General features: G+C 37.3%; 1 protein-coding gene across 6 annotated transcripts in view; it reads left to right on the forward strand.

Moving 5' to 3' along the window:
• LOC135466853 (epidermal growth factor receptor kinase substrate 8-like protein 2) overlaps nt 1-26,284 on the forward strand; it is a 90,902-nt gene that overhangs the window by 44,711 nt on the left and 19,907 nt on the right. For 5 of the 6 annotated variants that reach the window (XM_064744596.1, XM_064744597.1, XM_064744601.1 and 2 more), the window contains exons 10-15: nt 4,696-4,802; nt 14,068-14,197; nt 18,205-18,293; nt 19,697-19,932; nt 20,348-20,516; nt 21,483-21,664. In XM_064744596.1, coding sequence (XP_064600666.1) covers nt 4,696-4,802; nt 14,068-14,197; nt 18,205-18,293; nt 19,697-19,932; nt 20,348-20,516; nt 21,483-21,664 — 913 coding nt within the window. The remainder of the gene's footprint in view (nt 1-4,695; nt 4,803-14,067; nt 14,198-18,204; nt 18,294-19,696; nt 19,933-20,347; nt 20,517-21,482; nt 21,665-26,284) is intronic. The other variant, XM_064744602.1, reaches the window with a different exon arrangement.

The raw sequence follows: 26,284 nt of genomic DNA on the forward strand, positions 1-26,284 counted from the left end.
CAAGGTCTTTTTCTTTCTGTTATATAATACAAATCGACCACCACTGAATTGTCAAGAATTTCTCACTTGCACTATGGCAGTGAGATTTATGCATAACGGAAAACAGAGTGCTCGCAGAATAAACCGTCCAGTTTTGGCAAGTTACCATTTGAAGGTTCTTGTGTGTCACATAAGTCATATTGGTGGAAGGCTAGTGGTAACTGGCGAACTTCATGAAACGCCACAGAAGAGAGCGCCACTAATGCCAGGTGCACAATTTAGGCAGGGGATCAAATCTGTGTACAAAAGGTTCTGTAGTTTCCACAAGGGCTTACAATTGTTTTTATTCTCTCATAAACATTAACTATATTAAGTATGGCATGAAATGCTAACAAATAAATAGTTTTAGACTTGTGCTGCATGTTTTATATCATGTGGAGTAGTGCATGTCCACGTGACAGAAATTAAATTAATCACTCAATGAATATAAAGATTTTTTTTTTTTTAGGCAAAGTAAAGAACACTATACTGTAGGTAGACTGTATCTTCTTGCCTTTAACATTACATACTGCTTTTTCCCCATTGTTCTTTAAGTACTGCTATCTAGTTGCCTAAATGTAGATATCAAGTCCTCAAAAGCAGAAAAAGCCAAATTTCTTCATAGTCTTAAGCTGACAGCCTGACTTAAACCCTCAGTGAAAAATATATTTGTCAAGTCTGAAGATAATGAATCTCCTTTTGTATTTTATGGTCCTGTTTCTACCACACACATCCTGCCCTACTTCTCAAACACAGATGTCTGGAGTTTTTTCCATTGATATACTAGGTTTTATGGTTTGGACAATAACCAGGTTTTTATGACTCCATTTTTTCTAATGACAAATGAGGAAGAATATGTTAAATTTTGAAATTTGTTATCTTGATTAATTATAGGTTTAAATTTATTGACAACTGTGTTTTCTACCACACCTGTATAAAACACTGTTAAAGGTTGAGCCAAACAATCCCAGTGTTGTAGTTGCTAGGCAGTTCTTAAACTTTCTGTGGGCTCGTATGCGGGTATATGTAAAGATGAGTACATCTCCAAATATACACTGTTATTAGACGGGTTGATGCATCAAAACTAGGTAAATCTGTGATCTGTAGAGAGAAAAATAAAAGTAGAAATCCTTTAAATAGTTTACCATTTATGATATATGTGTGTTAACCTGTCTGTCTTAAATGTGCTTGAATGTGTATTGTCATGTCTGTTATCTGTCTGTCTGTCTGTCCGTCTGTCTGTCACTGCAATAGCTAAATCATACATGATTAAATGTAAATCTTCAACCTTCATGCATGTGATATGTCTACGTGAAGGGAACACTATTTTAGGGGTCGTGGTGGAGATGAGGGCAGATATCTGCTTGTGTAGTTTTACCCGATTTTGACAGTGAAAGCAACAGTCCAGCAGTTAAATCTGTTCATCACTTTTTACGCTATTTTCATTGTTCTGCAATCAAGCAACTAAATCTGTTAATCACTTTGTCCAAAAAAAAAAGAGTGAACTCTAGCTTATGTATAGATATTAACTTATTTAACATTCATAGCATCTTCTCTTACAAATGTAAAAACATTTTGTGTCCTACAAAAAAAAATCTGTTGTATTATCAGATACATGTTTTAATTCTGTATTCCAATCTCATTTAGGAACAAAGAAATGTGAGGAAAGTAATAAGTCATGAGTGGGGCTGTAGGAGAGAAAAAAGTTTTATGGGCTGGGGTGGATAATTTACAGTGTGGTGGTCATGGTGGCCCTCAATCACAGGGCTGGTACTGTGACCCCAGGGGCTTTCCAGTAGAATGCCCCCAATGTTATATCCTCTGTATTAGACAGTTTAGTGTGTGATACATTCCCACTGGATGGCCATAGAAAGTAGATAGTAAGCTTGTGTGGCGCAGTCTTAAATAAAGTGTCACCAATGCTTGGGGGCAAAACCAAGCTAATGAACCTCTTGGTGTTTGATGCAGTAGATTTAACAAACTTATTTGATAGGTGTGAAAGAAAAGAATTTAGGCTTGATAAGAGGTCTTGAGGGCCTGGTAACATGATATGATACTGGTTAGTTTGTTCATTATGTCATAGTGCATTAACAGGGCGATGTATTATTTGTGGGCCACAAAGCATTTGCATGCTGTACTGCTTGTGCATTTTTGCAGTGGTGGTCATAAACTGGTTTAAGTACGTGTTTGTGCGCTGCAGAGATGCTGGTGTATGGATTAACGAGCTGTCGTAAACAGACGAAATGTGAAATCAGTTGCTTTCATGCGTGTACGTACACGTATATTGCAGTCTATCTGGCAAACTGGTTGAGAAAACAAACATAAAAACTTGCCTAGTAAGTTTTAATCATGCTGCCTAATATAGCAGAAGTTTGGGTATATGGTGGTAAAGAAAAATCACATGACATGCCCCTTTTTTTTTCTTTTAGTATCCTATCTGCATACATGTCACTGGAAAATGCCTAAAAATACATTTCAGCTTTATCCCTTGAATTTGTTCCGTAAAGGTGGAAATTATCATCTTTCAGTTCAAAAGAAAATTACTGAATTTTTTTTCCCAGAAATTTATCTATTCTGCATTGCTTTGAGCTTCAAACATTACCTGTGAGGTACACATGATGTTTTTTGTCCAAATTTAACGTCCAAGCCGAGATAGAACAAGGAAAAAATGATTACTAGTATAACAAGTAAATAATAGTTAAATGGGAAAAACTATGGTGATAGCATTTAAGTCTGAACTACAAGTAATTAGCATATTGTATTAATTTTGTAAGACTTTAAGAAACTGTAAGGTAGCCTTAACTAGGGCGTCTTCAACGGAGAGAATTAAATTTGACACTTGAGATAAATCACTGTTATAGATATAGCTTTGAAATTGTTGTGTAGATTTACAACAAAATATAGTGCTCCTTTTCGAGCTGCGTTAGAGAGAATATGACCTGTGAAAAGTCATCTTGGTGTTCTTCTTTGCTTCCTGGGGTGCTATATTGTATAATAAATTAAGCTGCCATTGGCATCTCAACCAGTTGATCTGGGCACAATACTGGCGAGGTTAAACTATTCGGCCGCTTTTAAAGGCAATGATCCCATTTAGAACTGATCCCATATAAGTGTTATTGGGTTAAATGAAAGTCACTGTTTTTCTTGTCCTCTTTGACCTGATGGTGTTTATTTTAAGCGACTAACTGATCATATATCTATGCATTCCCAGACCTGCCACAGAACTCTCAAGCTGTCCATCAAGTGACTTCATCTGGGTGAAAAACAAACATAGTCATTGGTTTGCCTGTCAATTTGTGCAAAAAAGTTTCAATTAAATAGAGCTATTTGGAGTGTTTTAGAAAAAAAGGTAAACCCATAAAGCACTGAAACTGTTGATAAAGTTCTTGAGAAGTTTTCGGTACACTTGCAAATGAGACTTTTTCTTACTAGTATACAGGTATGTAGTACGGGAGTTTGAAATTGATATGAGAATCTCCATATTATATTAAAACTTTGAGGAATAGTAGCAATATAGAGTTAGATGTGCAATTTGTTACTACAGTTATTATGCAAGTCTTAATTGCTGCTGTACATGAGGGCTTCAGTAGAAAAGATTCAGTTTCCTTTTTATTGACTGAATTGAACTAGGGCTTTTCTCTGTGAAGTGATATAGGAGCCATTTTGAACATATTGAAAACAGACCTGCAGGAAGAAAGCATAGAATTGTTTACAATGGTAAACAAGCTGCTGTTTGTTCTAATAGGTGTGGGAAAATAAATTGCTTTGTAACATTTTAAGCATTATATTTTTGCAGTAGATACTTTTACAGTAATTATTTTATTTATTAAATGTGACAGGATTGTTTTAACTGCTTTCTTAGTTTTTATTATATTTCTGAAATGAAAATGGGTGTGTCATGATGTTATTCATGTGTTTTGCAACAAGAATTTGATGTGATTGATAGTATTTCTCACCCGAAAGAAGAATAGTTTTGTTTTAACGTTAAGTGATGTAGTTTAAATAAAGCATGATAGACCCCATCGATAGTTCAGACACATTTCAAAGCACTGCACACTGTAATCTTAAGCTGAATGTGTGGTTAAATTTAAGATACATGTGCTTTTTTAAGAGACTTGAGGTTATTGGGGCGCGGCCCTCTGCAGAGCTAAGGTGCCTGGAGGTAAACGAGCCAATGACTTGTGGAGGGTTGATATGTTTGATAGAGATGGTTTTGGAGATATACATGTGTCGTCTGTATTCATATTGTCATAGTCTCTGTGCATTAACATTATAAATGTCCAAAGGAAGCTTTCATCTTTCAACATCTGATTAGAGAGTTCTTCCTGTTTTAGCTTCATCACGAACATGCTCAATTATTAATGAACGCCAGGTTTGGTTACGTAGAAGTTCGTTAAGGAATACCTGTGCGTCACTGTCATCCAGCCATGCCCACATCCTGGTTAACCCAGTCTGTCACTTCAGCTATTTCTGTCTTCAATTGGCAGGGATTGATACAGATTTACACACTCAAATAAAAAACAAAACCCCATTCTGTCTAAATTAATCATACCACTCTATGTAGAACTGTGATAAATCAACTTCTGCAGTTAGTTGTACTGTCCATTATTGAATAGTGGATCTAATTCTGTAATTTACCTGTTTCTGAACATTGTCTTTAATTGTCTGTTCCCTCAGATCCCAGACCGCTGTCCGGCATGTACAATATGAGAAGCCGACCCCAGGTCAATCGCGACCGTGAGGACACGGACTCCATGCAGGGCGAGCGCATCGAGTTAGATATGGTAACTATCTACCTCCGGCTTTTTGTCAACCAAATTTTTTTGTGTGCACTCCTCTTGTCTTGATATTATCTTAATGTCACGGAGTTCAGTCAGCTCCTCGCTGTGTCAGCCATATTGGTTTGTGTGTGTAACGTAATGGAGAACGCTGGCTACCTAAATGAGGAAAGTTCGAAGGATTTTACTTTTGATCTGGAGGTAAGTTTTGTATAATTTTGTCTGGTAACCATCCCAGATTTAGAGGTGTAAAACCTGTTAATATTCATGAAGACATGAAGTTACACTTAGAGAGAAACTCTACTGTCTTAAGTATATGTGGGATTTCAAGCAGAACAACGACAACATTGACCTATAAAATATATATTTATACAGACATAGAGGAACAGTGTCTGTCTTGAGATATCTGGTAGTGGGTTTAGAAGTAGATTTTGATCTGGTTATAGTTTATGGCCATTTTCTTCTGTCAGTAATTTTTCGTTTGGGTTAAATGATAGTGTAATTGTTGCAGTTGAAATAGTTATACACTCTTTCTTCAACTAGTATGCAGTTCATCAATGTAAAATGAAGACATCTTGAGTTGACCCATTTACTGAAACAAGTACACCAGTTCAGACATTTAGGAGTAACTCATGTTACAAAAATAATGAAAAGCGGTTCACCTGTGGTATTTAAAAAAAGTAATGAAAAACCCCAAAGAAATAATCTATACAGTTAAAAGCTATACAGAAAAGTCATATTTGACAACGCTATTATTACTGTAGACTTGATATTTTTTGTTTTCTAACTTGTATTTCTGATAACATACAATGTGAATCCTTAACTTTTTTGTATGCATAAATGCTGTTTAAAACATTTGACATTTTGAAGTTTGATGTATACTGTTTAGTATACTGGTGAAACATGTCTATAAAAGTCATAGAGCTGGGTAATTCATTGTACTTGCAATTATCTATCTGTCCATGCAAAAACATATTGGCTTTACAGGTACATCTACAGAAGTGCTTCACTAGAGTTAGGACATTTTTTTTCACTTTGTTTCTTTGTTTAGTGCAGAAGCATTTCGAAAGCAGTCCTGTCACATTGCTGTAAAAGTTACAGATTTATGTCCCTGTTTGTAATTTATTGACTTTTCATGTCAACACTGTATTTGAGAACTGCTTCACTTAAGACAGTTTGAAACAGTACGATACTGTATTTTGATCCACACCTAGCCAGATAGCATAAATTGTGAGCTTTTCACTGTCTAGATGGACGGACATGTACATTTACATACAATCTCGTGAGGTTCTGGAACTCTTCTTTTATTAAGTTTATTTCTGTGTTTTAAATTGATCATGGTTTTACAAAGAGGGGGTTTGATGAAATGAAGGAAATTTGACAGTAATACAAATAATGAAATAGAAGGAGTTAACAGTTAAACACACAATTCAGAGAATTTATCAAATACATTTAGATTTCCTTCAGCTTCAAGTCCAGACAGAGTATGTCTAAACACAACTTTTGTGTGTCTGTTTCATAAATCACTTCAGCGTCAGTAAAACTTGTACACTTTAGTGTTGCTATATTTACAAATCAGCTGTAATTTGTGGAAAAGCGTAGGCTGTCAAGCAGTGCATGCTAGAAATAACTTTGCCAATGACTGTATTGAGATGGACAGTGTGTTGAAACAACTTCAGGCTATATTAATGTGTATAGTAATACAGAAATTGTTCTTATGCATTACACTAGTGTTAGTTAGAAGCAGTCTAGCACAGCAATTTGATAAATAAACTAGAGCTAAGTTGCTGTTTTATTGGAATTTTGCCCCTCAGGACTAAAGGGACTAGATAACCCGGGTTATATTCTTCAGCATGAATGTTTTTCTTCTGTTTTTTTTTTTCTCAGTTCCATGAACCATCAGACTTAACTGGTTGAATAGACTATTGAATCTAAATAAAGTTTATTACTATAACACACCCCAGGTTCTTTGAATCTTTCAGCTTAGAAGGTTGATTCTAAGCCGACCCTTAAACCCCATTACTCTATGTTAAAGATTTTAATATGGTATTGGAAACTACTAAAATAGTACTTATGTCACATATACGACAAACAAACCTTAGTGCTTGGATACAGTGATACATGTTTGTGAGGGTATCTGTAGGTGTAGTGCACACCTTTTGATAACAGCTAATTACTCCTTCAGAGTTAACATGTGAACTGTATCAAGGCTAACTGATAATTAATCTAATTGTAAGGCATAGGAAATGAGATATCTGTCCTGAAATCAACACATATATGTATCATGAAGTGAACAAATTTTTTCTTAATATTTATTCTTGACACAGGAAAAGGCCTTGTATTAAGTTCAAAAAAAATGTTTACCATAAAAATTTGAAGTGCTTTGATACAAGTGTACTGGACATGCAAGAACTAGGGTGAAATGTTATGCTTTAATATGAAACTGTACATTTTTCATATTTTGAAATAATCTTTTAATTAGAATCAGAGAGTTCATAAGACAGACTGATATGTAACCGATCTGTGCTCGTGAATTTTGACAGAATCGTACGTGAATACACTTCTGAAGAGAATGTGCTGAGTGTCCACCCATTATGATGTATGTAAACTTTGTTGATCTAATTGAGTTGAAACGGATAAGACAACCTGTTTTCTGTGTGGGAGCCAACGCAAAGCTCAGCACTGACTTTGTGTAAAAAGCATGTCGCCTCATGAAATGCTTGAAATAACTAAGCCACATCAAGAGCTGTTAATGTAACATTGTGTGCTCAAGTAGCCCGAGGTTATGAGTACTGAAGAGTATATATAATATTGTGAATTGATGGTCAGAGCTCCACGTGTAAACCGCCAGGTCTAGGGTTTGATGTTTTTTTCTGTGGCTAGACAAACCAAGGAGGCAAATGTATTCCATTGACTGTGCACAATGTTGTAAACATGTACATGAACATGTAAATTGAACGAGGAGCGATGTATGGGCAGTGTGGACAAGCATGCATGTTTTTATACCCTGGGTTAAAATTGCCCTGCTCATTACACGCCTGACTAGCTTACATTCATGCCTTATGACAGCACGACAGCTTGATGGTCAAAAGTGTACACTAGTACTGAATTACTGAGCTCAGACATGAAACAAAACAGGCACAGGTTAATGTTACCTATCTCTGTAAGCTGTAATTCATACCTGCTTACTGTATGTTCAGCGTTAACACAACATTCTGCCCTTCATGATTGATCTACTATAATTCATACCTGCTTATGTTCAGCGTTAACACAACATTCTGCCCTTTATGATTGATCTGCTATAATTCATACCTGCTTATGTTCAGCGTTAACAGAACATTCTGCCCTTCATGATTGATCTGCTATAATTCATACCTGCTTATGTTCAGCATTAACACAACATTCTGCCCTTTATGATTGATCTACTATAATTCATACCTGCTTATGTTCAGCATTAACACAACATTCTGCCCTTCATGATTGATCTGCTATAATTCATACCTGCTTATGTTCAGCATTAACACAACATTCTGCCCTTTACGATTGATCTGCTATAATTCATACCTGCTTATGTTCAGCGTTAACACAACATTCTGCCCTTTACGATTGATCTGCTATAATTCATACCTGCTTATGTTCAGCGTTAACACAACATTCTGCCCTTTATGATTGATCTGCTATAATTCATACCTGCTTATGTTCAGCGTTAACACAACATTCTGCCCTTCATGATTGATCTGCTATAATTCATACCTGCTTATGTTCAGCGTTAACACAACATTCTGCCCTTTACGATTGATCTGCTATAATTCATACCTGCTTATGTTCAGCATTAACACAACATTCTGCCCTTCATGATTGATCTGCTATAATTCATACCTGCTTATGTTCAGCGTTAACACAACATTCTGCCCTTCATGATTGATCTACTATAATTCATACCTGCTTATGTTCAGCATTAACACAACATTCTGCCCTTTATGGTTGATCTGCTATAATTCATACCTGCTTATGTTCAGCATTAACACAACATTCTGCCCTTCATCATTAATCTCCTATAATTCATACCTGCTTATGTTCAGCGTTAACACAACATTCTGCCCTTCATGATTGATCTGCTATAATTCATATGTACTTATGTTCAGCGTTAACACAACATTCTGCCCTTTGTGATTGATCTGCTATAATTCATACCTGCTTATGTTCAGCATTAACACAACATTCTGCCCTTTACGATTGATCTGCTATAATTCATACCTGCTTATGTTCAGCGTTAACACAACATTCTGCCCTTCATGATTGATCTGCTATAATTCATACCTGCTTATGTTCAGTGTTAACACAACATTCTGCCCTTTACGATTGATCTGCTATAATTCATACCTGCTTATGTTCAGCGTTAACACAACATTCTGCCCTTCATGATTGATCTACTATAATTCATACCTGCTTATGTTCAGCATTAACACAACATTCTGCCCTTCATCATTAATCTCCTATAATTCATACCTGCTTATGTTCAGCGTTAACACAACATTCTGCCCTTCATGATTGATCTGCTATAATTCATACCTGCTGATGTTCAGCGTTAACACAACATTCTGCCCTTTGTGATTGATCTGCTATAATTCATACCTGCTTATGTTCAGCGTTAACAGAACATTCTGCCCTTCATCATTAATCTCCTATAATTCATACCTGCTGATGTTCAGCGTTAACACAACATTCTGCCCTTTATGATTGATCTGCTATAATTCATACCTGCTTATGTTCAGCATTAACACAACATTCTGCCCTTCATCATTAATCTCCTATAATTCATACCTGCTGATGTTCAGTGTTAACACAACATTCTGCCCTTTACGATTGATCTGCTATAATTCATACCTGCTTATGTTCAGCATTAACACAACATTCTGCCCTTCATCATTAATCTACTATAATTCATACCTGCTTATGTTCAGCGTTAACACAACATTCTGCCCTTTGTGATTGATCTGCTATAATTCATACCTGCTTATGTTCAGCGTTAACACAACATTCTGCCCTTCATGATTGATCTACTATAATTCATACCTGCTTATGTTCAGCATTAACACAACATTCTGCCCTTTATGATTGATCTGCTATAATTCATACCTGCTTGTGTTCAGCATTAACACAACATTCTGCCCTTTATGATTGATCTACTATAATTCATACCTGCTTATGTTCAGCATTAACACAACATTCTGCCCTTTGTGATTGATCTGCTATAATTCATACCTGCTTATGTTCAGCATTAACACAACATTCTGCCCTTTACGATTGATCTGCTATAATTCATACCTGCTTATGTTCAGCATTAACACAACATTCTGCCCTTTATGGTTGATCTGCTATAATTCATACCTGCTTATGTTCAGCATTAACACAACATTCTGCCCTTCATCATTAATCTCCTATAATTCATACCTGCTTATGTTCAGCGTTAACACAACATTCTGCCCTTCATGATTGATCTGCTATAATTCATACCTGCTTATGTTCAGTGTTAACACAACATTCTGCCCTTTACGATTGATCTGCTATAATTCATACCTGCTTATGTTCAGCGTTAACACAACATTCTGCCCTTCATGATTGATCTACTATAATTCATACCTGCTTATGTTCAGCATTAACACAACATTCTGCCCTTCATCATTAATCTCCTATAATTCATACCTGCTTATGTTCAGCGTTAACACAACATTCTGCCCTTCATGATTGATCTGCTATAATTCATACCTGCTTATGTTCAGTGTTAACACAACATTCTGCCCTTTACGATTGATCTGCTATAATTCATACCTGCTTATGTTCAGCATTAACACAACATTCTGCCCTTCATGATTAATCTCCTATAATTCATACCTACTTATGTTCAGCATTAACACAACATTCTGCCCTTCATGATTGATCTGCTATAATTCATACCTGCTGATGTTCAGCGTTAACACAACATTCTGCCCTTTGTGATTGATCTGCTATAATTCATACCTGCTTATGTTCAGCGTTAACACAACATTCTGCCCTTTATGATTGATCTGCTATAATTCATACCTGCTTATGTTCAGCGTTAACAGAACATTCTGCCCTTCATCATTAATCTCCTATAATTCATACCTGCTTATGTTCAGCGTTAACACAACATTCTGCCCTTCATGATTGATCTGCTATAATTCATGCCTGCTTATGTTCAGCATTAACACAACATTCTGCCCTTCATGATTGATCTGCTATAATTCATACCTGCTTATGTTCAGCGTTAACACAACATTCTGCCCTTTATGATTGATCTGCTATAATTCATACCTGCTGATGTTCAGCGTTAACACAACATTCTGCCCTTTATGATTGATCTGCTATAATTCATACCTGCTTATGTTCAGCATTAACACAACATTCTGCCCTTCATGATTGATCTGCTATAATTCATACCTGCTGATGTTCAGCGTTAACAGAACATTCTGCCCTTCATCATTAATCTCTTGTAATTCATACCTGCTTATGTTCAGCATTAACACAACATTCTGCCCTTCATGATTGATCTGCTATAATTCATACCTGCTGATGTTCAGCGTTAACACAACATTCTGCCCTTCATGATTGATCTGCTATAATTCATACCTGCTGATGTTCAGCATTAACACAACATTCTGCCCTTTATGATTGATCTGCTATAATTCATACCTGCTTATGTTCAGCATTAACACAACATTCTGCCCTTCATGATTGATCTGCTATAATTCATACCTGCTGATGTTCAGCGTTAACACAACATTCTGCCCTTTATGATTGATCTGCTATAATTCATACCTGCTTATGTTCAGCGTTAACACAACATTCTGCCCTTCATGATTGATCTACTATATTTCATACCTGCTTGTGTTCAGCATTAACACAACATTCTGCCCTTTATGATTGATCTACTATAATTCATACCTGCTTATGTTCAGCATTAACACAACATTCTGCCCTTTATGATTGATCTCCTATCAATCACTTGATCTTTCAACTGTTGAATAACTTATTCCACCCATCTGGAAGTATTACATTTTGATAGTTTGATTCATGCAAAGATTGGCGATGTACTTTCCCCATAAATTGTGATGTTCCCCCGTAAGTTAAGATGTATCCTGTATTACAAGTGTCACATGTTGTGTTTGATTTAGAGCCTAAAGTGCCAAACATTGGTGATAGAGAGTTCTATGGCAAATGTCACCATGCAAAGATAGTCAGGATTCTCATAGAAATTTCTTGGATTTTATGCTGTCTTATTACATTAAAAAGGCAGTTGAATTCTGTATCCAGGTATAAAAACGCTAAAATTCTACAATCCATCTCTTAATATGCCAAGAGACTTTTGATGGTGCTAATTCTAAGAAACATCTCTGAAAATAACATCTATATAAAGAGCAAAGCCTTGGTTGCTATGACAACTTGATATCATTCGAGAGGAATTGCAAAACTTTGCATGTAAATGTATATACCATTGTTGGGAAGGCAGTATCGGCTTGATTTATTTACATGTACTTGATGATTTCTCTTGTTTGCTGATACCTTGGCTGTAGACAGAATTATAAATATTGTGAAACAACAGAAATAATGTTGATAACTGGTATTATATGTTGATGTATCAGGGGAAGGATACAAAAATATTCCTACAGTTACTGTATGTTATTCATTGCGAAATTAGTTGTTTCAGCATCAGATACGGTGCTTTTATATGTAGTTTGGTATGAAAGTCGATGTGTTTTTTCATTACCGGAATTCGGGCCACGTCTTCAATTAAGCCAGTACATGCTGTGTGTTTGAGAGACACTTTGATAAGACTTTAAACAATGAGTCACTGTTAAGTGTAAAACAGATGAGCTAACAGGTCTGTGTTATTGTTCGTGAAGTCTGAATCTGTATGTATTCTTTAAATGTAGTGGGAATGACATTGTTTTGGCTTGCTGACTTACATTATGCCCACAAGAAAACTTTCATGTTAGTTTAGGTGTAGGAGTGTTACAGTTGAGGAAGCCATGTGGTGGCTGAAATACTGCTTGTTTGAAAGAGAAGATAACACCAGACAAAGTGTATAGACATATGCTTGTATCAATAGTCTCCCACCCAAGTTTTAAGTGGACTACTCTTGACTTTTGTGATGTTGTATAACCTAATCACAGTTCAGAGTAACCACAAACACACACCCACATATAGAAAGACTGAAAGGCCTGCCATTTTATCAGTTTCAACCCATCAGGCACAGGTTATTTTTATAACCTGAGAACCTATCCGTTTCCGCTGTGATGTCAAGTGAACGTTGTTTTTTACTTCTTACCTCATACTATGAAGATCGTAAGTTATGGGCGAGGCAATGTTGCATTCTAATATGTAGTATATCCCATGGCCTCGTAAGACATTTTTAGAGATTAAAAACTGTTTTACTGTAAATCTTCAACCTTCTTGACTCCTAAGGCACTTTATGAATTTATGCATATAGTAATTATACACCCCAAAGCTCTCTCAAACTGTTTCAAAATGCTGATTGCTCGGATTCTTTAAAAATTTTGAAGAATTACAGTAAATGGTTACCCAGTCTTTCAGAATGGGTTTAGGTGTTAACACCTGTTTCCACCCCAGTTATCCAATCTGTCAGAATGGGTTTAGGCGTTAAAACGTGTTTCCACCCTAGTTACCCAGTCTGTCAGAATGGGTTTAGGCGTTAACACCTGTTTCCACCCCAGTTACCCAGTCTGTCAGAATGCGTTTAGGCATTAACACCTGTTTCCACCCCAGTTACCCAGTCTGTCAGAATGGGTTTAGGTGTTAACACCTGTTTCCACCCCAGTTACCCAGTTTGTCAGAATGGGTTTAGGCGTTAACACTTGTTTCCACCACTCGGCCAACGTAGCTACTGTTATATTATTTGTTGCCTTTTCTGATATGGCTAAACCATGTGGTTTTGCACAATCTCTTTGGCAGAATATGGTTCTTTACTATTACCATAGATGGAGTTCATATTCATAAATTAAGTATTTCTTCTTTAAACAGTTTCCACCTAATGACATCTCGTCATATGACTGAAAAATTGTTAAGTACATGTATGACGTACAAGAGTTAAAGATTTAAACAATTTCAACAAACTTAAAGTAAAGATGAAGAGAATGTCCTTCTCTAAAGATGATCATAAGTGTTGAGGCATGTTGTAGATTTTCTGTTTATACATAAAAATATTCCATGTATGATCTTGTGTTTTCAGCAAAAATTGAACGCATGCTGTGATGATATTGAGAAGTTTGTGGCCAGGTTACAGCAGGCAGCAGAAGCTTACAAAGAATTGGAAAATCGGAAAAAGGAGCGAGGAAAAGCTAAATCCAAACAAGTGGGAGGTAAGTAAAACGACCATGTATACACTAACCCTTAAGTAATGAACAGCGTAATGTTTGGATATTTTGAGGATCATAATCTATTTAACAATTTCAGCATTTGGTTCCGTTTGTAATTTGGCATGCACACATTTAAAATCATCACTTTGGAATTAAGTTAAGTATTAACTTTAAACCTCCAAGCAGTTGGCATAATGTCTTAATTGGATTTATTAATTTATTTATTGGTGTTTTACGCCGTACTCAAGAATATTTCACTTATACAACGGCGGCCATCATTAGGGTGGGAGGAAACCGGGCAGAGCCCGGGGAAAACCCACGAGCATGCGCAGGTTGCTGGAAGACCTTCCCACGTACCTTAATTGGATGTTGATTTGGTGGTCAAAAATATTTTGAAGAGTAGGTAGCCTGTAAGTCATTGTTATGGTTGTTATGGAGTTTGAAGAGTAGGTAGCCTGTAAGTCATGGTTTATCGTCATTATGGAATTTGAAGAGTTGGTAGCCTGTAAGTCATGGTTTATGGTTGTTATGGAGTTTGAAGAGTTGGTAGCCTGTAAGTCATGGTTTATCGTCATTATGGAGTTTGAAGAGTTGGTAGCCTGTAAGTCATGGTTTATCGTCATTATGGGGTTTGAAGTGTTGGTAGCCTGTAAGTCATGGTTTATGGTTGTTATGGAGTTTGAAGAGTTGGTAGCCTGTAAGTAATGGTTTATCGTCCTCATGGAGTTTGAAGAGTTGGTAGCCTGTAAGCCATGGTTTATCGTCATCATGGAGTTTGAAGAGTTGGTAGCCTGTAAGTCATGGTTTATCGTCATTATGGAGTTTGAAGAGTTGGTAGCCTGTAAGTCATGGTTTATCGTCCTCATGGAGTTTGAAGAGTTGGTAGCCTGTAAGTCATGGTTTATCGTCATTATGGAATGCAGCGGAAGTTACTCTTCTGAACGCAGAGCAATAAGTCGTGTAGACCATATTTAGGTGTCTCACAAGTTCACATGTTTGGACGAGATGAGTCTCTAGCAAACTAACTGGTCTAAAATATGTGATTTTATGATAGGTGCTAGACTGATGAACCTACATCCTCCATTGTAGTGTCTGTCTGCTCAGCAACATCATTAACAGCTAAGGTACCGTAAAGTCACATCTTTAGGAGTAAGTATGTGACATACCACCCAGTCCCCCCGTCCCCCTTCCCCCGTTCCCCCCGTCCCACCCCACCCTCCTACTCACCCAGTTATGCATGAGCTCACAGGACTGCAGAAATGCTGATTGAGCTTATTGATTTCACTGTCATTGCAAGTACATCTCTGTGAAATTGTTTTTTATTCTATAATTTCTTTTCATCGTCTTAATGTCGGAAAATTGGTTCCACGGTTGTGACAGTGGTGTATGTTAGATGATTTCATTTAAATCCAAGTTTTTCATGTCCAAGCCAGGTTGGACAGTTCCATTTAGAGTACAAGCTATCCCTGCATGGTTAAAATTGAAACGTTTGTCACATATTTCTGCTTGGATGTATGAGGATTGTGGTGTTGGACAGATGGGCACGTGATTACATTTGTAGGTGTTATGAATCACTTCAGTTACGCAATGTGACCTCATTTCCGTGATGAATTTGTTCTTGAACTGTGTTGACGGTAAAGCTCAAATTTCCAGCCCAGGAAAGGTGTTGTTGCAGTGGCCCTATTATCTGATCTGTGGAGTTTTTTTCCCCAATCTGCTGGTTTTCCTGCTTAATAGAAAGTCATATTGTATAGATTTGTGCCTGAACAAAGCAAGGCCTTGTGGATGTATACATTCTCACATGTCTAATATCAGTCATGTAATAATATCAGTCAGTTGATGTCTACAATTCTCTCTAACTTTTTACACTCTTTCATCTGAACTTTATATTTAATATTTTTGTTTTCTCCACCTTTAAACTTCACCGTAATTTGAATGATAGTATTCATTTTCATATTTGAAATCTGCATATTTACAACATTTTCAGACTGGTCTCTTGGCCCTCGTAGTTACATTTAGCAGTTAAATATTTTAATATTTCTGCAAGTGTGTGAATCTTGACTTACATGTTACATATACATCTGCTTTGGGATTTAGCTCTGGTAACCTTTTTCACCTCTATTCCTGAAGAGGTGGTTGCTCCCAAACCTTGCAAGACAACATAATGTTCTAGCTGTCAGATTGTGTTAATGCTGATTATAGCTCTGTCTGATTCAGCCGCATTCTTAAGAGTTTTGTTACACCAATCACAATGCCTGGAGGTATCCACTTACACACTTACAGCCATGTGTGCTGCTGGATTTTGTGAGTGAAGCTAGTTCCTGGTGTCAACCATGTCTGGGTTCCTTCAATTTCAGTACACCTTTTATTTTGATTCTGAGGTCGCACGTGAAGTTGGTGTTTCGAATAATTTATGACCTTGCACTTTAACTTGCCATCAGGCTCTGGTTTCATGCGTGATTAGATAAGTTACAAATAAGAAATATTTTCTGAAGTACACCTTGCAGCCATATACACTTTCAGCATACCAATGCATGTGTGAATAGTTTTAAAGACGTCAGGGTAATACTGATGTGACTGAAGAAACAGATGCCTCTATACATGTACTATAATTGGGTTGGCTGTCTTGTCCAGCATCTGCATTGGGTGTCATGTCCAACATCTGGCTTGGGTGTCATGTCCAACATCTGGTTTGGGTGTCGTGTTCAGCATCTGGGCTGGGTGTCGTGTCCAGCATCTGGGTTGGGTGTCGTGTCCGGCATCTGGGTTGGGTGTCCTGTTCAGCGTCTGGGTTGGGTGTCCTGTTCAGCATCTGGAGTGCAGTTTTATTAGTGAGGCAGCATGACAGAATACTGACAACCTTTGAAACCAGAACTTCTTGGTAAACTGAAGGTATGTGGAATTGGGGAATGTTCTAATAATGATACATGTAGTTTAGTGACCAAAAGTTAACATGTTAGAAATTAGATTGCATTGCTTCAGCCACATGAGCCATTTGATCTGTTATTCTGTTACGTGACTTATACCCATTAAGATTACAACCTGTACTGTCACACATGACACATTTGGTTGTGTGTGACTTGCTTGTAGCAGACATTTTGTGATGAATTTACAACCTGAACATCTCCATCCATACAATGTATGTAGATACCTTATCCAAAAAATAAATGAGAAAAAAATGAAACAATGTTGTGTGCTCACCTTTCAAACCCTTTTTTTTTCCAAGGATTAAACTTGAAATGATTACCCTGAAAAAACATTGCTCTCTTTATTTGTTGTCAGTGAAATGCAGCAGCCAAAGTCTCTTCTTTGCAAGACTGCACCTCAAGACTTCCTTTCCTTTGTGGGCGTATTTTTAGCTTATTAATCAGATAAAAAATCCAGCAAGTTTTTTTTTTTAAGGTGGGCCTATTTGCCTACGTATTTATGTTTAAAATTAGCTTCGCTGATGTTACTGATGTCTGTCTGGTGAACCATCAAGCCCGAGGACCTGTCAGTTGTTTAACCCACTGATAGTTATTGTTATAAAAATCATGGCTATATAGAGCTACTAGAGACTTGGTGCAGTGGAGAGAAAAAAAAAACGCACATTTCCAGATGTATCCACATAATTCCTGTCCATCATTTTGTGACAGACCAAGATTTCATAACTTAAGCTAGGGGATGATGTCAACATTATGTTTCTGTTTGTGCCAAATTAGATCATTGTTTCCTTGTTGCTGTCCTGTGCTCAGACAAAGTGCTTCATAGTGTCTAATACAGCATATTTTACTGGTTCTGGTGCCTATAAAACTGATATCTTACTGGACACTTCCACTGTGTTTAACTGTTCTCCTCCAAGGCCTTCAAGCTCACAAAACAATATGTTAAATATATAAATCTTGTGTACTTCACTTTGACATAATCATTGAGCTTGCTCCACAGTTGAAAAATCTGTATGTCCACGTGTCAGTCTAATCAAATGTGATCTTCACATAATCACATAGGTTTGGGGTTTTTTGTCTTTTCAGATGGTATGCTGAGCATGAGAGCCAAACCTCCAAGGAATGATGATTTCATAGATATCTTCCAGAAATTTAAATATGCCTTTAACATTCTGGTGAGTTTGTACTTTAACTGGTACTGTTGGTTTCTTGCTGTTTTCACCTGTGCTCTTCTGTGAAGTACATAATTACTTAACAGTCCAAAAACAGGAAAACCAAAGTCTTCATTCTGAAGCTCTGATCCAGGACAAGTTTTATAGTTCTTGTATATTATAATTATTATTATTAATCAATTAATAATTAATTATTGTTAGTAAACAACATGCGTGTAGTAGAGATAATGGTGTAAAAATATTGAAACACAGCAAGCAAACTTGGAAATTAAACCAATTAAATGACCTAAAATTTAACCCATGTCTATGTTGCACATTTTGCCTTATTGTGAGAGCTGTATTAACCGTGAAAAGATCATTTGAGGTTTGAGTGGAAGTTGGGATGATACGATAGTTTTATCACCTAAGCACTGCAGCTATCATCTACTTGTATTACAGGTCGGTCCACATACATATTATATGACAAGGAGGGAATGTTCACTAATTTGAAAATCCACCAAGTCTCAGTTGTATTAGATTTCAACAAATAAAGTGTGCACCATTCATCATTGAGATAGTTCTGTGGCTATGACATTTTGGTTTAAACTTTGTTTAATAAACAAGGATAACAAAAATGGACGGGCATCTAATTTGGAATTTATGTACATGCGAGGTGAGATAGGTAACTGAATTGTCATGTTTTATGTCAGAATGAAAGAGGTCGATGAATTTTAACAGTAGCCTTATCATTTCTTTATTCCATGGTGAAGTCAAGAACAGCAAATGCATGGTTTCCTCTTGATATTTCTGAAATGTCTGGGATTGTTTTGTTGAATAAAGTTTAACCTTAGATTAAATTCAGTGACTCATTACTAATAAAAATGTATTAAAATTCTGAGCAATTATTACAAAGTATCATCCAAGAATTTTCTCGGACATAAAATAAGTACTAATCACTACGTGGTAGTAGATTCATTTTAATTAATCTGCATTGAAACTTCATCTTGCTCTAAATTATAAATTATTAGAAACAAAGATGTCTGTGAAAATGTCACAGCAGTTGTGTAACAGTATTTGATGGCCATTTAGCATATATTTAGTTTATATTATGGAATACTAGTGGGAATATAATTAAAGGTGCAAACATGTGCATTTATAAACCAGACACATTTACTTTGTCCAGTTGGTTGTGGAAATTTTATGATAATTCAGTTTTTTAAAAAATTACACTTTTATAATCATATACAATGTGTTATCACCATGTTGGGTAAATTATCTTTTGATGAGATTTGGTAAGGCTTCTGACTCACTGGTTTCCTGTAAAAGACTTCCTTCCCATCATTTAAAAGGACAATATTAATTACAGGTACAGTTTTATAGGAAATGAAAACAAAGATTAAAATGTCACGGTGTTTTTGTCTGTCCAGGCCAGGTTAAAGCCCTATATCCATGACCCAAACGCGCCGGAACTTGTCCATTTCCTGTTCACACCTCTGAGCTTGATCTACGAGGCGAGTCGCGACGTTAACAACCCTCCCCCACTGGCGTCCCGCGCTGTCTCCCCGCTCCTGACCAGAGAGGCCAAAGATTTGCTCCTCAACTGTCTGACCTCCAAGGAACAAGAATTCTGGATGTCTCTGGGAGATGCTTGGTTTATGACCAGGTATTCTTCTCTTCTCCTATCTGCCCAAGTGTAAAGAAATTGCCCATGTTGATATTTTTGACCAGTTTTGCAGCACACCATGATACAATGATTTGTAAATGTTGGTCCTTCAGACTGAGTGAGGAACTTCACTAACCAAGTTGACCATTTTTTTTTAATACTGAATGTTCACTGTTGCTTGACTAGTATGTCACATGTTCAGATCAGATCTTGTTTTGTCATGAGGCATGATGTTTGTGGGGTTTCTGGCCAGGTACACTGGTTTCTCCACGGCTCTGTCCAGTTTCCTGCACCTGTAAAGCAGACCACCCTCAAGTGAGTGCGTATTATCTCCTGTCACTTGCCAAGCTTTCTTAAATCCCTCATCTGACATCTCCATCTCATGTAAAGTATATAATTTTGTTGCTTGTGTCAGGGAGCAATGGCGAGGCTCAGTCCCACCGTACATGCCTCGGTTTTACAACGGCTGGCAGCCGGCACCGTCAGACATAGATGAGGACCCACGTGGTGCTATGAACCAGGCCGTGGTGGCTCAGATGGCTCAGATACGGCACCGTAATGAGCTGGACCTAGCCAGAGACAAGGTGAGGTCAAATGTCACAGATAATTCATGCCCCAATTCAGGAATTTTGTGTACTTGCTGGAATTTGGTTGGCTCGATCTGAGGTCAGCACTGAAATCTATGAACCAAAAATTAACTGGGCACTTCTCCTTAATATCCATAAAACCAGAAGTCCATTTCCTAGAAGTATGCAACTTCCCTATAGTCTCACTAGTCTCCACGGCACATTACGCATGTTACGTCATCTGTAGAAGTTCAAGCCACCTGTTGGAGAAACATGCCAACCTCTTGGGTGGAAATTGTGAACTGAATCGTGGGAAATCTAATGTAAACAGCTCCTACAAGAACTGCCCACACACTTAAACTGAAACGCTGCATTTAAAAACTATGATTTTGCTAATCATTTTTGCTATGCAGGTAAGAATCCATTGAATATTTTTATATTTCCAAGCAACTAAGGCAATTATTGTCAAAGACATTGTTGTCCTTTCACAAAACTCTCCATTGTCATAATTTTCTGTTTAAGTCTGTTTCAACACAACAGTGTTTGAAGCATTTTTTCCCACAATGCATCAGCCATTTGTCAAACGTTTGCTGCGTAATGAGGGGAAAAAAAAAAAGATATGGCTGCACAGATACGTCACAGCATGTGCTCGAGATGGAAGAAAAGTGCCATGGAGACAAGCTGTAGGGAAGTTGCATACTTCTAGATAATGAACTTCTGATTAAACTGATTGAAAGAAAAAAATTCTTGAAGAGGGTCCCTTTCCCATCAATGAACTAAACTACTACCAGTACCTAGTCAGCATGAATGAAATGGCTGATATGTAGTAATGGTATAGTATTTTTTGTTCATATGATTGATATGTGCACTCACAGAACAAATCTTAGCAATCAGCCAATCAGAACTCCTGTACACACATGTACTGGAGCCTTAGTTAACATGTAAACACCAATCAACTTTCCTCTTTGTCCTTCTGTTTTTCAGGCAGCCAATCAGGTGTTGTCCTATCCCCCTGTTGAAGAGAGGTTCCCTCGCCCATACACAGATCGCAGGGATGATCCAATAGAGAACTTTAGCACGCGTTTACCTACCCCACCCCCAGGGGCGTTGGGGGGCGATCCTCGAGTTGTGGGATACCAGGAGTATGTAGAAAGGCATATTGATAGGTGTGGCTTCCCGCTTTGTCTAACACCACTAACATGATCTCATTTGGCGAATGGTGCAGCTGAAGTGCTCTCCCATGAATGATCCAACCCTATTTCTTACCCTATAGTTACTGCAACTATCAGATTCTCTCTTTGAGTAATACGATAATTTGAGTGATAATGTAACTGTTGAGAGATTTTTAAAAAAGATGAGTTTGTATCTCTTGCAGTTTGAATGTTGCTACAAAAGTTTGAATGAAGCTTTTTTTTTCATCTTGTAGTTTGAATGATGCTGTTTTGTTTGTTGTAACTTGAGTGATCGGGAATAGTTTTTGTCTGCTTAGGGATGAAGCTATCGTAGTTCTCGCTCTTGGAGTCCTACCCGTGGTATGAAGCATTGATATCAATCTCCTTCATAATAATAAGTATGCATGATGTGCTTAAATTTACTGAAGTCTATTTTTATTTTGTTTGAACATCGCATTATTTGTCTGTATGGTATTTTCTTCTTTCATTTGATATGAAGTTCATCGTTAAATGATACATGTGTTAGTCAGATTTTCGTTTACTGTGTGCAGATGTTAAGTATTCCTGTGATTTCCTTGAGGGTGGATTAATGAAAATAACAACTGACTTGACTGATCTATTATGCATGTATGTGTCACATCAGTCCCTTGCTGTGAAATCTCCAACTTAAAGTGAACATAGATTCTGCCATCACATATACATAAAGAAAGGATATAGGATACTGAACATAGATTCTTCCATCACATACACATAAAGAAAGGATATAGGATACTGAACATAGATTCTGCCATCACATATACATAAAGAAAGGATATAGGATACTGAACATAGATTCTGCCATCACATATACATAAAGAAAGGATATAGGATACTGAACATAGATTCTTCCATCACATACACATAAGAAAGGATATAGGATACTGAACATAGATTCTGCCATCACATATACATAAGAAAGGATATAGGATACTGAACATAGATTCTGCCATCACATATACATAAAGAAAGGATATAGGATACTGAACATAGATTCTGCCATCACATATACATAAAGAAAGGATATAGGATACTGAACATAGATTCTTCCATCACATACACATAAAGAAAGGATATAGGATACTGAACATAGATTCTGCCATCACATATACATAAAGAAAGGATATAGGATACACTTATCACAGAAAAATATCTTAATAAAAATCAGTAAAGTTTTGAAAGCCGAGAAGATGATGGTCAGTATTTGGGATATGGCACTGATGGACAATTCGCTTGGAGTATTGATGTTCTTATGAACCTGGCCAAGCATTAGTGCTGAAAGCGTCACTTGATAATTGGCTGTCACATCTAAAAACCTATGAGCATTTGATTGTCAGTGTGGTTTCTTATAGTGGATAGACAAATATTGATGCAATAAATTGGATTGCACACTGGTGCAATTTGGAGCACACATTTATGAGCAGGCAATTAAGAACGGCTGCGCATGTTACAATACGTACATGTTGGGCAGGAGACTGCAGTAACTTGTCAGGGTAAGCTAGCAAGAAAACCACCTCAAGAGAGTCATTGTTTCAAGAAAAATATTGTGACTTAGCATTATTTTTCCTTAGCAAAGTCAGATTTATTTGCGAAAATATCTTCCTAAAATCTGAATGAAAGAGTCTGTTATCAATCAGAAGGTCCTGCTATGTTCGGTGAATTCCCTGATGTCAGTCCAGACAGGTAGGCCTAATATTTACACCCATGCAGAACAAAGATGATCAGGTCTGCTAAAACACGACGCTTGTGTCTATGAACATCGCCCTGACCAAGCGCCAAACTAAAAGAAACATCAGCCCTTTGAACACGGAACAGAGCTGATACTCTATGGTTGGGTATCCGGTGTTTTTGTTTGTATTTTCTCATTGTCACATTGTTCAATACCGATGGTGCGGGAGAGCTCCTAGGTTTTGTGACATCACTCTAGATAGCTATAACATGGCAAATTGGAATCACCAAATGGGTGGCTAGGTACTGTTGCTATTTATTTTGTTGATAAGTGGTGTAGGATTTTTACAATATTTTAAGAACATTTCTTACTACTTTATTTATTAGTACAGCTTCAGTGGCTGACTTTATGTTCCTTTTAAACCGGATTGCTGTTTTGAGTTGTCGCCCAATGTTCCGTTAGGCTTATGGTAGCAACTATTTTCAAACTGAATTTCAAAACATGCCTGAACATTAATAGTGGGTAATGAAGTAGGCGTAGTAATTTACATACAGTATAAATATTTTAAGTTGTGTGAATGTGGTAAGATTTCACTATTTATTTATTTACCAATCCACTTAGAACCTTCAGCATATGTATAATTGACTTTCATGAACTCCATAAAGTTACATGCAACAACTGCTACATGACTGACTGCCTTAATAGAGCAACAAAGAAAGAAGCGGCATATTTTGGTTAGGCAGAATGATAGATCCCCTGGTCACTCGAGCCGTTGTACAAAATGATAGATGCCCCGGTCGCAAGAGCCGTTGTACAAAACGATAGATGCCCAGGTCACAAGAGCCGTTGTACAAAACGATAGATGCCCTGGTCACTCAAGCCGTTGTACAAAACGATAGATGCCACGGTCACTTAAGCTGTTGTAAAAAAGGATAGATGCCCTGGTCACTCGAGCCGTTGCACAAAACGATAGATGCCCTGGTCACTCAAGCCATTGTACAAAACAATAGATGCCCTGGTCACACAAGCCGTTGTTCAAAACCATAGATGCCCCGGTCACACAAGCCGTTGTTCAAAATCATAGATGCCCCGGTCACACAAGCCGTTGCACAAAACAATAGATGCCCCGGTCACACAAGCCGTTGTTCAAAACCATAGATGCCCCGGTCACACAAGCCGTTGTTCAAAACCATAGATGCCCCGGTCACACAAGCCGCTGTTCAAAACCATAGATGCCCCGGTCACACAAGCCGTTGTTCAAAACCATAGATGCCCCGGTCACACAAGCCGTTGTTCAAAACAATAGATGCCCCGGTCACACAAGCCGTTGTTCAAAACCATAGATGCCCCGGTCACACAAGCCGTTGTTCAAAACCATAGATGCCCCGGTCACACAAGCCGTTGTACAAAGCCAACTAAGAAGCTCATAGTACTGCCTACATAGATGCACATGTATATATAAATATGTGCACTAGGCAATTTTTCGAATACTTGGCATGGTAGTTCCTTGGGTCTTTAATAGCCGTACTCCTAGCAAATGAGATTTCGAGTGGATGAGTGATTGTGGTGCATAGACTCAACTGTTTTTGAAATTGGCGAAAAAACATCCATTTACATATACACTGTATGTCAGATATACCCTCTCCTCTCCTCACTTCATTGTTTAGGTGGCATGAAAGCCATAATCATTCCTTTATTCCTCAATGCCCTTCTCTCCTTCTCCTTTATGTGTTTTATGTGGTGTGTCTAGATGGTTTTTGGGGGTGGTCTACATGTACATGTCTGTTTTGCATGATTAGGTGGGTATGTTCTAGTGGCGTGTTAAAATATGTGATGGTCATATCTCTACTTTCCCAGTGTGGTCTGCCTTGTGCCATGTTGTAAGATCTGGGGTATATCATTGTAAAGGTTAAAAGACCGGGACAGTAGAACGGCCTTAAGATTGCATGACCTTAGGGGCTAGTATTCACATTAAACCTTACAAAGCCATACCCTGGTTTGGTAAATGTTTGAAATGGGATAGGCCAATATGTGTGAGTGGTTTTTTGGAAGTAACTATTTTTTTTTGTCTTTTTCTGTTTTGTTGACTTTTTTCTTGTTTGTGTATGTGGTGGGTTTAAGTGTGTGTATAATATATGTGTGTCTGAAGCTCCTGAGGCAAACAATAAAAGCAGATACAGCAACCTACATGTAGAAGTTATCATTTCAAAAGTTTGCCTCTACAACGTATGTATGTATTAACAATACAAATCTGCACACCAGTTACAGATGTACATTAAAATTTAGTTCACCTATTAAAGCTTCCAGGTGTGCAAAAATAAGGTGCATATACATGTAATTTTTTATACATGGTCATGATTAAATCTGCTTGTCATAGCGATTCAAAAAACCCTACCCGCTTTGTCAAAAACCTGTGTTTGTTTTGTGTTACTGAAGATACAGCCATTACTCTATTAGGTCCCTACTTGTGTTCTGTATTACTTTTTGTATGTTATATTAGGATATCAGATTGATTAGGAATCCTTGAGTTAATGCATGCATTGTGCTGTCTGAAAGGTAGACAGAAAAATAACTGGCATACATGTACACCTCCCTTCCATGCCGGAGAAAGTCAGTGTTTTAACTGCAGGTTAATACAAAAAATAGTCGCCAGTAGTGAACCTCTGAATAATGTACGTGTACACATAACTAGGAATTCTTTGCCATCAGGAAAAGCTGATGATTAGGAGAAAGAATTGCATCCTGTTTAATAGCTAGTGAAAACTTTCAGTGGATTGTGTGTTTGGGAGACTGGGTCATATTAACCTGGTGGAACTGGAAATACTCTGATTTGATTAGTAGGCTGCCTTAGGGGTCTGTACTGGAAATTTATTATCTTACACTTTTAGTTCTTAATTATTGGACATTCT

Source organism: Liolophura sinensis, chromosome 6 (assembly GCF_032854445.1).
Source record: "Liolophura sinensis isolate JHLJ2023 chromosome 6, CUHK_Ljap_v2, whole genome shotgun sequence".
Taxonomy (NCBI): Eukaryota; Metazoa; Mollusca; class Polyplacophora; order Chitonida; family Chitonidae; genus Liolophura; species Liolophura sinensis.